This window comes from Siniperca chuatsi, linkage group LG24 (genome assembly GCF_020085105.1).
Source record: "Siniperca chuatsi isolate FFG_IHB_CAS linkage group LG24, ASM2008510v1, whole genome shotgun sequence".
Classification (NCBI taxonomy): Eukaryota; Metazoa; Chordata; class Actinopteri; order Centrarchiformes; family Sinipercidae; genus Siniperca; species Siniperca chuatsi.
In genome coordinates this window covers 5,045,751-5,060,207 of record NC_058065.1, presented here as the reverse complement: position 1 = coordinate 5,060,207, position 14,457 = coordinate 5,045,751, and the positions used below count along the sequence as shown (strand labels likewise).

The window sequence follows — 14,457 nt, the reverse complement described above, 5'->3', positions numbered from 1 at the left end:
TACTGCTGCTGGACTTTTTTTCAACTAAATTTCTTTTTTTTTTAATTTAATTTTATTTTTGAGAAAGAAAATCCGAGAAAGTCTTTTAGGAGACTTTTGCAATGACTCAAAAGCTAATTATTTTTTTTACTTTTATAACATTTATTTCCTGACATAAAATGCCTATTTCAAGACAAGTAATTATTTTACAGTCACATGAATTATTGGTAACTTTGCACGCAGGATGATGTCTGCTGCAGCCATGTGTGTAAAAAAAAACACACTTTAAACCTGGAAACTTCGGTTTTGATGGCTGTTGCACACAGAGATAAAAGGTTTTCACAGGGAAAAGTTGCTTTTGAACGCATTTTATTGTGTTCTCTGAAAGTTTAAGAAATACTTCCTTATAATAAATCACCTTGTTATTATATTGAGGTGTATAGGGAAATATTCAGATGATTTAATTTAATGTATGTGATTATTTTATTCTTTTATTCTACCAAGTTCATAGGCTGCCAAGACATTATTTTTTTGTATTATTATTATTTTTTTGATACCTAACCCAATACAAGGATGAAATCTCCACCCCTGTTTGTTACTTAGTCAGGTAGGCATTAAGTGATTATATACAGTATATGACCTTTATTTAATCAGGTAAGTCCCATTGAGATTAAGATCTCATTTACAAGGGAGAACACATAAAATAATACAAGATACTGAAAAAAATAACATACATTTATTCAAATGATGTTGAAAATTTGTAAGAAACAGACTACTTTTGCATTAAATCTCATTTTTTAGTTTTATCATTTTGCTGTTTTCTAAAATTCACACACGCAGTAATCTGAGCACTGTTCCTAAACCACACCGATTAGCTGGAAATCACTTTTTTTAAAACAATTCTTTCCTTTTTAGAAGAGAAAAGCAATGTTTGGAGAATAATTAACAAACTCTGCTATAAGGAGGGCCATAATCTACATATCTGCATGTGTGTGTGCATATGTGTGTGTCAATGTCAAAGGTCAAGGTAAAAGAGAGGTTTTTCAGCAAGGCAGAAGAGTTGACAACTTTCATACATCATTTTGCAAGACATGAAGATAGGAGTAAAAAATGTGTATATGTGTGTGTGTGTGTGTTAAATGGCCGCTGGCTACCTGACATTTCTGCAGCCCTTCGGTTAGATCTGGCATTAAAGAAGTCAGTTTCTGCAGCTGTTAGTAAAGATAAAGGCACCTGCACCAAGCAAAGTCAAACAGGGGAAATACATTAACATACAGCTGCTGATCACAGAGGTAAATACAATCTTTTCCTCCTGTTGCTCATCCTTAAAGCTTGTCACTATGATTAGAATTAAAATCCACTTGGGGAAAACCATTAAATTTGGCTTTTTCACCTTAAAAGACCACAGTCTCCAGTGAGCAACCAAATCCTTAAAACCCTAAATATGTGCCAGTTATCTATTACATCATAATCAGATCAACGGGGGGAAATTAAATCATTATAAATCATTCCAGCTGATTTACTCATCCTTGTCTGTAACAATGTGACATGTTTTTTTCTTCTATCTGGCAGAAAGAATTGATTTTATGGTTTTAAAAAGGTCTTATGGGGATATATATATATATATATATGTGTGTGTATGTATAGGATGATGTTCCCATGGAGGTTTAAATAGGCCTGCAGATCAATAGCTGAGGCTGTTCAGTGCTGTTCAGCATGGCGGGGCCGAGATAGAAATGAATCGATAACAGTATCTGAGAAACATCCAATTTATTCTGATGACGGTGACTGACAGGTAGAGAGAGATGGTAATAATACAATGTCAGGTATTTCACAGCAGAGCTACAATGCCAGCTCCTATAGCAATTTTAAAGGTATGGATATTAAAAGACTCCATTAAGTGCGGCAAGGTCACTACTGAGTACTGCAGCAGCAGTACTACAACATAAAGTGTCTTAATAAGGTGTTTGTATCACTTTTATTCATAAAGCCCATATATACAGAGTAGAGAGAAATAACCAGTGGTAACTAAGTACATTTACTCAAGTACTGTACTGTACAATTTTGAGGTACTCGAGTATTTCCATTTTATGCTATTTAATACTTCAACTCCACTACATTTCAGAGGGATATACTGTACTTTAGTTACTAGTTACTTTGCAGATTCAGATTCATATTTCAAAATATAATCAATAAATGAAGGTGTATTATTATAGGTTAAGATAAGACTTTATTGATCCTCAGGGGAGAATTCACAAGCTACCCAGCAATATATAAAGTATGCATCAGTAATTATAATCATTCAATAATATAATAAACATTATTCTGCATAATAAGTACTTTTGGTACTTTAAGTATATTTTGATGTTAATACTGCTGTACTTTTACTTAAGTAACTTTTTGTACGTTTGAATGCAGGATTTTTACTTGTGACAGAGTATGTCCACACTGTGGTATTGCTACTTTTACTTAAGTAAAAGATCTGAATGCTTGGAGGCATGAACACCATTCTTCAATAATCAATCAACAGAAAATGAATCAACAACAATTTTAATAACTGAATAATTGAATAATTAAACTCCAGGTGAGGATTTGCTGCTGTTCTTAATCTTATGTGATAGCAAACTGAATATCTTTGGGTTTTTTGGACTGTTGAAATGACAAAACAAGACACTTGAAGACAAATTGTGATGGACAGTTCTCTGACACTCACACAGACAATTAATCAGAAAAATCAACTTAATCGAAAAGATATTCCCTGATTCGGAGTTCGCATGATGGTGGAGGAGAGCTCTAACATGCCGCGCCACATACTTCCATAGGTGTTCAGTTGCGTTGAGATGTGGTGACTCTGAAGGCCATAATTACACATAATAACCACATACTTAAAAAAAACAAACTATATGGCTGTCTTTCATAGTCTGGGCTAGTTTCAGTGAAGGGGAATCGTAATGCTGCAGCATACAATGATATTTAAAACAATAGTGTGCTTCCAGCTTTAGCAGCTGTTGGCAACAGGGCAGGCCCTTTCCTGTTTCAAAGCCGCAAAGCCAGGTCCATAAAGAAATGGTTTTCCCCCGGTTTGGTGTTGAAGAACTTGACTGGCCTGCGTCTTTGGGATGAACTGGAACGCCACCTCTGAGCCAGACCTCATCACCCAACATCGGTGTTGGACCTCACCAATGATCTTGCAGCAGATTAATGGCTGTGGTTTTGGACAATCGCATGTGGGTGTAATGCTCGGGTGTCCACATACTTTTGGCCATGTAGTGTATGTCAAGTCCTTATGGCACTGCTATTGATCCCAGGCACGAATAGGGAGTCTATAAAGAAATATTATAGATAAAGATATTTAAAATACAGGAGACGGAGACTTCAGCTGCTACCTAAAACAGGAACATCTTCACCCCTTTGAGGTCTTGCTGATTGGCTCAATCAACAACTCACCTTGCACCACAAACAGGTTGTTTTTTTTGGGGGGGGGGCTGAAGCCTCCTGGCCCTCAGGGCCGGTTGTGGCCGCACAGGAGCATCAAGTATTTTATCTCGAGAGCACGACTTGTGGGGTTATTCTGAGGCTCTAACCACCGACTTTGATCTCTGCATCCATCCAGCTTCAATACAGCTTAACCCTTATCACCGCCAGCCCAGAGACCGCGGGCATCAAGACGGATTTATAGGCAGGGACCCCTGGTTACTTTCAACGTGTAATCCATTACAGATTATTACAGATTACTTATCAGATGCTTCTATAGTTGCTGTAATTATAAATGATTTTGTTGGCAGGCACACATATAACATTTGATCGATCCATTCTTGTGAATATGAGCTCATAAAGTGCTTCAATTTCAACATCCACTGAATGGATGCCAAACAGCCAGACCTGCTCTTAGACAATGAATAATACAATCACTTTTAATATTTATCTGATTTATTAATCTGAAATCAAGCCACTTTTGGAGACCCACAGACATCACTTAATCAGTAAAACCACCATCTTTCAATGATAATAACTCTTGGAACCCTAATGAAAGTGCATTTTTTAATACTAAAGTTTTGTTGTCTGGTCTCCTTGAAGTGCAGTGAAATTGTTTCAGTCTTTATCATCATTTTAAACTGTTGTTGTTATTTCAAGCTTTTTTCAATCATCAAAACTCATCTCCTTATGACTCTGAGTAATCCAAAAATCAATCCCACATTTCTAAAACATATTGTTCAATGTGGTTTAGGCGAGTTAAAATGGATCAGAGTTACATATTTTTATGTTGAGATGATTATATTTATTGAGCTGCAGAAGCTTGACTTATAACAGATATTTTTTTATCTACCTCATTTATTTCCTTACACAATGCCTATTTTGTAAACCAGTGTACAGCCAAGTGTAAAAGCACAAGCAGTACATAATATAACTGCAGATAGAGCAGTTCAAATTCATGAGGTCAATTTAGACTCCTTTGAAGCGAATTGGACTTTGATCCACCATCGTTCTCAAAGACAAGGAACCCGGTTGTGGAAACATCACACTTTTAATTTATTTCTGCTTTTTACAAACTCAAATGCATAGAAGATGAAATACTTAAGAACAATATGACAGCACAATGTCCGAATTTAATATATAAATGAAACGTATGTCATGTTTTGTTTTCACACTACATCTCTAAGTAGATGAAAAGTAGTTAGAGGTAGATGCCTATTCTGCCCCAAGAAGGCAAAACGCAGTAACTACATATTTTGTCAAAACTAAGTTAAGACCAGAATCTGACTTTTTGACATCGTACCTTATTATAGAAATTATTAAAACATCAAATGTATATTTTTTTTGGGGGGGGGGACAGCATGATGTAGCCGAAGCTGCGCTTCTGTAGCCTCTGACTCTAGTGGAATTAACATGAGTTCATGTGGTTAAGCTACCTTTAAATTACATATTCATTTATTTAATTAAAGATTTTATTAAACTAACAAATGTACAAGATAGCTGAGGAAAAAACGTTTTTTTCTTCAGTACTTTATACTTAGTAGCAACGTGGCTGTTTATGAATTGCTTGAAGCTAACTCTGAGTCCAAGAGCATCGTTTGTTTAGGAAAGCAATTAGTGGATTTTGAATTAAAACAGATAAGTATTTTGCCAGGATGTGGGGTCCACTTAGCAGCTCATCGAAGCAACAGATAATAATTGTAAAGGAATTAGAGTTCCTTATTTCTGAGTGTAAATCCTTCAGGGAGTCTCTCAGTTACAAATGAAATTATCATACTCTGCTAACAGCTAGCAGTCATCTAAACACTTGAATCAGTGGATTGGATTATTTCAGCCCCGAGACAAAGGGCAGAATACACACAGAGGATCCCAGGTGATGCATCAAGAACCTGAAATATCCCACTTCAGTTTTTTAATCCAAATCCAGAGCTAATTATTGACAGGAGTTTGGTAATACTGTGCAGAAGGGATTTACTGTGTCACATTATTAGAACAATCCACAACAAGCTTCTTGCATATTTTGTTTTTGCTAAATTACGTTTGGCTGGCAATGGCAACTGTCACTGCAATGTCTTATACATGTAGGCTCAATCAGCTGACTTTAGTCTTTACAGTTTGAGGGATTAAAATAATTCATCCAGATTAGAAATGCATGTCTACGCTCTCTCTTCTCAGTAGGATCAGAATTTCTCTATAATTATTAAACAAGTCTTAAGAGTCCACAGCCATGCCAGCAGCTCCGTGAAGCTGTGCTTTGAGCTAAATGCTAATATCACCACGCTAACTTGCTCACAGTAACAATGCTAACATGCTGATGTTTAGCAGGTATAATGTTTACCGTGTTCACCAACTTATTTTAGCATGTTGGCTAACATTTACTAACCAGCGCTAAACATAGTACAGCTGAGGCTGATGGGAACGTCGTTAGTTTTGTTGGTATTTGGTCAGAAATCAAAGTACAAACCAAAAGTCTGACCTGATGAAAAGTTAAGCAATAACCAAAGTTCAAACATTTGGTACTTTGGTTTCTTGAATAATTTGGTTTATTCCAAGGGGACATCACAGGCCTGTGTGTCTGTTTGGGGGTAGGGGGTTGTGTTTGAACAGAGGTTTTCTTTCTGGGACGTTCAGGGACTCTGGACTGCAGACACATCTCATTTTTACATCTGTATGCAGAAGAACACCCAGAGAAACCTGCGACTGCAGTGACCTGCATTATTGAGCACTCCCCTCCATTACAGGGCTCTACATCTGTGATCAGGCTTTACAAACATTGTATTATCATGAAAAGGCTGTTTTCTTTTAAATCCTGATGGTTATTATCACGAACATGAGTCCTTAAAGTGAATTCCTCTCAAAAGTTGTCTGACTTCAAAGTTTAAATGAGCTATACTGCAGATTGTACACATCGTCTGATTAATATCTTGTGATGATTACCGTGACAGGGACCATGCTGGAGACTTCCATCTGACACCAGCGGCATGGTTATTTCTAGTGTTTATTCTGAAATGACCCATATAATCCTGCTTCCTGCCCAAGAGGGCAAACATTAGATTTTTCCATCAACGTTTCACTTCTTCATCATCACAAACATTCTGTCGGTTTACTCTGAAAGAACAGCACCCTCTTCCTGTTTTGTACTGTAACAACCCATCAGATCTGCTTCACAGTATTTTTATTTTTTTTTGCAGTGGAAAATGCATACATTTCTGAAATTAATGTCTAAAATCCTAATGACACAATAATTTAATGATGTTAAATTGCAGATGTGTAGCATGCACAGCAAAGTTAAAAACATACCAAGTTCTGTTGACTTTTATATGAACATTCATCTTGAGTGTTACGTTTCATTGGATATGCACTTCCAGTGTTGACGGTTGACTGGCTGAATTGAAACAATGCTGCATAATGTTACACCTATAAATTAGGGCTAAATATTCTACTGTTATGCACATATGTTTTTGAATGGAAGTCTCACATAAATACAGAACATACATTACATTCAGTACATTTATATTTCCAGGTATTTGGCTGACACCAAAGTTTTGTACAACAGTGGAATAAAGTTTCATATCTTCATTACCAATTTTGCAGCACAGTTAGACGCAGAAGGGTTGATTGCACAACTTCCTGAGAACAGATATGAGAAATATTGAATCAGTATTTACGACAGAAGAGCGTTGGGTAAAGAAATAAGCAGGAAAAGCACTTTTTTTTAAGTTAGTCTGCTGTGTTATTTCTTTCGTTGGACAACCTGTTTCCCTGCAAAAAAACTTAAGGTACATAATGCGATCTTAATGTGGACAAAGTATAATCAACGACATAATCATCATATAGGGATAAAATGGTGTAAAATTAAAACCATGCAGAGTGGACTCTATATGTGCATCAGTGTACATTAATGTACCTTTAAACGTGTACTTCAGCAATCTAGTACTACATGTCTATAAAGTTCAGGTACTTGGAAAAGACATTTAAAAACAAATGGTCCATTATGACTTTTCGTGCCCAATATGAGTCAAGCTCCAAAAACTCTGGTTCCTACATTTCCCACAATGCATTTCCACAATCCACATTTTAACCATTATTTAAAGACATTATACACTAAAGGCATTATAAAACTGTTTTCACAGGTGTAGGAGCGCTCCTTGTAATAAGTAAACAGATCTTAATGCCTGAAATCAAATGGCCTTTTACCAAGTTATTTCATTTGTTACATTTCAAGCTTTTTGTCTGATTTTTCAGATTCTCTGGCTGAGATATGTGCAGGTAGTTTTCAGCTCAGTTCAGATCTTTATTGTCCCACAAGAAGAAATTCTTTTTGCAACAAGGCATAAAAACACATGAAACATAAACACAGTAAAAACACACTAAGACAATTGAAGACATTAAAAGCACTGTATTATGTACGCAATTCAGAATAAAACAAAGGGTGTATGATAAAAGCAACGCAAGCTGCAACATGAAGAATACAGATAAGAAAAAATGAAAAAGCTAAGAGGCAGTTTATAATGTATTAGAATTAAGAGCATTGAAAGCTTGAACCTGTTGCACCTAATTTAGCCATTTTTTAATAATTGCTTTAGGGAAGTTATAGTTTTAATGTTCAGTAAATTAAAATAATTATTGACCAATCTCACAATTGAAACACTTAGATCATATCTCAAAGGCCATTTTTATTCTTTGGCATTTGCACCTGCAAAACTATCTGTATGTGTTTGTACATGTGCTGCTTCTTCCTGCAAATAAATTACTTGACTTGACTAAATGACTTTAAGATGGAGAATTTTGTTTTTAACTCAAGCCATTGCAAAGAAAAGCTGCCAAACTGTCAGGATAAAGAAATAGTTTACAGTCTCACCACTGAGGAAGATGTAAAAGAAAAGTAATCTGTGGACCTCCGAGGGGGAGGAGGACGAAACACAACACTTGAAAAAGATCTCCATTATCCGTCTATCGCAAACTATCTCTCCTTTCCAAAAAAAGATGCTTAGGGGAGTGTTTGAAGAGGAATGAGCGGTTCATGGGATGAAGCTATAGGCTCCGGAGGACTTTGAGGATTATGAGGACGTTTACATTCAGAGCCGAAGGCCTGGTGCGATGAGCTCAGGCCTCTGAAGGCTCCTGGATCAGCTCTGCATTCCTGTAAAGAGTGATGGACAGGTAAAGTTCACAAATGACCATAAATGGAAAACATTTGTGGGGTCAAAACTGAATTTGAGAGAAAGGAACTACATGTTTTCCCAAATAAACTACATCTTTTCTTCCCTTATACCCAATGTCATAAAGCATCATGTAGTAGTCTCACTGATAATGCTACTATAATTTTTTTTTTTAAATCACAGAACAAGTGGACGAACAAGAAAACATTTTATGTGAGTTGCACACAGACAGGACGAGAACTATCTATCTATCTGCTACATCTATGTAGCTTTCTGCTGGTCACTTTGATTAGAAAACATCAGCTGTGATGTCAGCTGTCGCATGAAAGGAAAAAAACATAAATTGGGAAATTTTTATTTTTAAAAGTACAAACCTCAACAGCAGCTTGATTGAGTAAAACAATCTAGACAAGTAAATATATAAAATGTACCATATACCGTAATACACTGACATACATTTGGCTCTATATTGGTGTTGGTCTTAATCTTCCATTTTCTTTTATACAGGATGGTATTGGTGTTTCTATTTTTGCCTTGAGCTGCTCCTGTTTTTAAATATAAATGTAAATGTAAAAAAAAAATTGCTAAAATATTAGCAAAATGTCTGAAAAATATTGGTAATATTTTCTGAAGGTATGTTTTGTTTTTATGTTTTTTTTATGTTCATTATCACCAGTGTGTTCTTGCGACCTTTTGCGTTGCCTGTCTGCAAACCAGATTTCCTTCGGGATTGTAATAAAGTTGACACAGTCAGAAAAACTTCCACCCAGAAATGTTTTTTAGAACAGGGTCTTACTGTCCAAGCATACCATGCACAGGTTGCCTTGAGGCACGTTAACAGACCACAAATGGCAGGGTTTGTTACAGAACAGGATAACCACCAACTGAAACAAAACGTACACTTTTGGGTCCTCTGCACTGGAAAGACAGTGAGGATGGGTGGCAGCAATGCCCAAAATCAGAGGCTGTTTCCTCTTCAACATAGTGTAAACAGTATACAGTAGTGTGGGAATGGCAGAGGCGTCACCAGCTGGACACAAAATCAAAATGGTAAGGACTCCATCTAGTGGCTGTAATCTATATTGCCATTTTAGGTGAGGTGTGAAATTCTTTTGGAGATAGGCCTACTGCCAGGTTGCTTAATCCATGTGTTTTACTGTAGGTTTGACGTGCGCCTGCTCAGGACGTTCAGCTTAATGTTTGTCTACCTTGTTGAGCTTGTTGTCCTTGTTTTAAGCCATATTTATGTCTATTTCTTGTATGTACATAGAGAGCAACGAAAAACCGGAGTCAAATTCCGTATATGTGTACACATACCTTGCCATTAAAGCTGATTCTGATTCAAAATCATGTGTTCGTTGATTTATATTTTGTATTAATAATCTGAATCTGTAAAGTAATTAGTAACTAATGCTGTCAGACAAATGTAGTGGAATATTTGCCTCTGAGATGCAGTGGAGTAGAAGTATAAAACTGCATAAAATGGAAAGACTCAAGTAAAGTACAAGTACTTGGAATTTATAATTAAGTACAGTACTTAAATGTACTGTTTTGGATATAAAATCTTGATCTGAACTAGTAACTCCATCTGTCAGATAAATGTAATGGAGTAAAAAGTACTACATTACTCTCTACTTAAGTACTTGAGTAAATGTACTTCATCAATTTCCACCACCGGAAATAATCTTGACGCAGTGATCATGAGTGCTTCGGGCGTTGCTTTTATTCTGAAAAGGCCGGAACAGGAAGGAAAAAAAGATTTGAAAACAGTGTTGCAGTTGTTAATGGCTCCTCCTCTTCCTCCTCCGCCCCCTGTTGTAGCTATAAAAGTATGTGCGCCACACATTACTGCGACACTTCGCTCACAGAGATCTCATTACAGATACCCTGTGAGAGCCTGCAAGTTTGAACGTACTCCCCTAAAGAAAGGACAATCTCAACAGCACAATGGTGAGTATTCAGTCATTACTATTAGCTATTAACATGTGGTATTATTACTTAGCTAACATCCAAAAAAAAGCAACATTTCCTGCATTTTATGTGCTGAGTCATATCTGAAGTGTGCACTTTAATACTCTTATAATAATCACAGTCTTACTGTTACATCAGAATACTCTCCTAAAACTTAGCACAAGCTTGAGCCTTTGTCTATTGTTTCTACTTTAGTGTTCCTGAAATCACCTTTTTTTTGGGGGGGGCATTTATATTGCTTGAAATGGTAGGAAAAAAAAACATAGAATCAATCAGTGGAAACTACCAGGCATGTGGCTCCAGCTCCAGCAGAGGTTAAATGTTTCCATATGGGTACTAAAAGGCTGCCTGTCAGGAGGGCGTGCTTGTTTGCCTGTTCTGGTTGGGAATGCTGATGTGGCCTCCAGCAGGCCGCATGTGTATTTTACATTTCTATTCCTGCTGCTCACCAGCCATGCTGATAAGCTGCTGCATTCCTGCAGTGTTAGACCCGAAGCTGCTACTTTTTTGTCTGCAGTCTGCTGAATACATTAATTTGAAAGAAATACACCAGTCAGCCTTCAAATGCAACCAAAAAAAATCAGCAAACATGAGGTCAGGCACATGACCTGACATAAACCCTCTTAGCCTTGGATCAACATTTTTTACAAGCAAGCAAGAGCCAAATAGTCTTAAATTCATTCTCCAGCACGAGTCCATGACGCTGTTGACTTTTTAAGTACAAACAGTGAGTGTGTTGTAATGTTTGCAGGTAATTTGGAAAGACAGGAGTGAATAAAAGCAGTTTTTTTAGGTGTTAATTAGAAGAAAAAGTCTAAAGACACTTCAGACACTTCCTGAGTTACAACATGAAAGGGGGAGGAGGTGTGGCAAGTCGTCCCGCCTTTTTCGAGTTGGGATTCCACCTTGAACTAGTGTGGTGTGGGTTTAGATGGAGATTATTAGCATCTTGTGTGTTAGGTTTATTTTATTAACGTTACATTTTGGTTTTATAGTTGGTGGCTGTCCACTGTGAAGCAAAATGTGGAAAAACATACTTCAAAGCATGAAAATCCCTCTGGTTCATTTTCAGCTGGGGAAGACTAAAATTATAAATGTGATTCTTCTGTAACTTGGTACACAGCAGACTTAGAGTAGCCTACAATGTGCCACTGTCTTTATTGGGGCCCTAAAGTCAGCCATGACGCAGTTTCAGGACAAGATACAGGAAGTAGATAATCACTCAGTTTACCGCCATTGCCCAGAAGGGTAAATTTCACAGGCTGTGTCTTGTAAACATGAACGGATGTAGCGTGTTGCAACACCAGCAAGCAAACAGGCCACCACTTCCAGTTTTCACATATCCAGCCAACAAATGTCAAAGCTTCATAACAGTAATATTCTGTATTAGTTTTGTCAGAATGCTGCATATTGCAGTTGCATTTTGCTAAGACACAAATGTAAATGCTCCACAGTTGGGTCAGATCCTCTTATTTTAGCAGCACTCTGCAGTTAAAGCATTTTATTTCCATGATATAATCTGCAGTCCAAACAGGTTAGTAGGGTGTAGTTTAGCTGGCTATGTGGGTCACATGATTGAAGCTTCACTCAAAATAGCTGGCTGCTGAGCTGGCTGCCATCGCCATACTTGGCAGCTCCGGTGTCACTGTGACCCCTCCTCTGGCTTTATCGCAGCTTTGTTGGGGGGGATGGGCGGGTCATGGGATCAAAATTCAAAACAATGAAAAAACATTTGTCAGGTTTATCCACATTTAGGCTTAAGGTTATAGTTTCTGGTGGTTGTCTATTGATACAACTGAACTGTCAATGTTTAGGGCAGTTTGGTTATTTGTACTGCCACTTTTAGATTAACTGTTTAACTGTTTCAACACTTTATCCGTTAATTTAGCTAATGTTAAAACCATTTATCAGTAACTTTAAGCTAACAATCCATTACTTTTAGCTAATCCACATTGACCGTAATATAAAAATGGACGACATGACAGCTCCCCAAAAGTGAAGCCAAAACATCGTGATCGCCCCCTGGTGGCTCGCTGCAGTATAGGTCATAAACCCCGCCCCCTCCATGTTAGCGGATGGCACATGGGCAAAACTAAAAACTCAAAATACATGTCAAATAAATTTTCTCCGAAGATGGTTTCTGTCATTTTAAGTAGTTCTTAACACTGTTTGTTCAAGTGTTCATTTTCCTGATAACTTGGGTTTTAATTAGTTACTTGATGCTATAAAAAGGGGGTTTCGCATCATGATTGACAGCTGAGGCCAGCTCACGATTGAGTCGGCCGGGTGTTTGGGCGTCGTCCAACTTTACATACAGTCTATGCTAATCCAGCACTTATCAATTTGGCTACTTTTAGCTATTCCAACCCCACCCGTATCTTACATTAGCTAACTTAATGTTATTTCAACCATTTAGCACTTTCTTTTAGCTATTTCAACCCTTTATCGTATATTTGGTTAACTAGTTTAAACAGCTAAAACCAGTTTGTTTTTGTTTTTTTCTCCCCCTAAGGAAGGTGGCTAACATGAAAGAAAGTCACTCCACTCATATCAAAATCATATTACATAACTCGAGGTAATTTGTGATTTTTAAAAACAATCTGTAAAGTGAAGCAATTCAATAGTCTTAAAAGTAAAACATACTTCAGGACTGCTGAATGATCTCGTTGTGGAGGACAGACGGACAGTTCTTCTGTGCATTGCTGGAGCCTGGTTGTTTTTATGCTCAGCTTGACGCTCAAAGAGAGACGTCACAAGAATTTCACAACAAATATTTCACTGGCTCTCGCGTTACCTCTAGAAGTGAGCTCAGAGGCTGTGGGCAGCTACAGCCTCTTTTACCACTAAGTCACCTTGTAAACATGATGCAATGTAATCTACATAAATATAACTGTTTGTTTTACCTAAACTCTTGTCTTGGCAGGTATGACAAGACTCCAAAAGGGGCACAATGATATTTTGACAGCAATACTTGACATGTTTGTGTTCTCATATTACCAGTGACAGCTGGCCTTGTGTTGACATACTAACTGCTGCAATAATAAGAATGACGTTGGTTTCATCCTTTCCTTTTGTGAAAGGATTTGCCTTCTACTCTCTCACAACATTTGAATTTCTATCATTTATCTCCTCGTGAAGGGCCAGTTAAGCAAACAGGACAGTCTATGTTGCATCTTAAACCCCCTCAGGCCAAATTTCCCTTCCAGATAATGAGACAAAACTTGCATCAGTTCTCAGCCAAGCCTGCACCCATCGCCTCCACCCCAATCCACATCTTTTCCTAGGAACTAAAAATACTTCAGCAGGGTGTGGAGGCACTTTGGCCCCTACAGACACTCTGACAAGGCGGTGTTAATCACCACAGCTTGTTTATTTAGAACAGTGATTCCTGATTTGATGTGTCACATCTTTAATTGCAAAGGATATCTGAACATTTTAAGTTTTCTGCAAAGTTTGCAGATCCAGACCTGCAAATCTGAATACACAGAAATTTGTCTGTGATGCAAATACAAAAGCGGTTGTAAAGTGGTCATAACATGTCGACTCCGCCCGGTGTTTCCTGGCGCTCAACTGTCGTTTTCAGCAGGTCAGCACAGGTTTAAAAGCAGAAATGTTGGCATTAACCTATCCAGCAAAATAGTTTACTGCTATTATTATTATTATTATATTATTATAATAATATAATAATAATAATAATAAATAATTATCTTTTGTCCCTCCATAGCGCGAGTGTATCTCTATCCACGTTGGCCAGGCTGGTGTCCAGATGGGCAACACCTGCTGGGAGCTGTACTGCCTGGAGCACGGCATCCAGCCTGATGGCCAAATGCCCAGCAAGAAGCCCATTGGAAGCCATGACGACTCCTTCACC

General features: G+C 37.5%; 1 protein-coding gene across 1 annotated transcript in view; it reads left to right on the top strand.

Moving 5' to 3' along the window:
* The first annotated feature begins 10,413 nt into the window (after nucleotides 1-10,413).
* LOC122871760 (tubulin alpha-4A chain-like) overlaps nucleotides 10,414-14,457 on the top strand; it is a 7,427-nt gene continuing 3,383 nt past the window's right edge. Inside the window, exons 1-2 of the mRNA XM_044187098.1 lie at nucleotides 10,414-10,565; nucleotides 14,311-14,457. The exon at nucleotides 14,311-14,457 is cut by the window's right edge and continues 76 nt beyond it. Of these exons, the coding sequence (XP_044043033.1) occupies nucleotides 10,563-10,565; nucleotides 14,311-14,457 (150 nt within the window). The 5' untranslated portion in view covers nucleotides 10,414-10,562. The remainder of the gene's footprint in view (nucleotides 10,566-14,310) is intronic.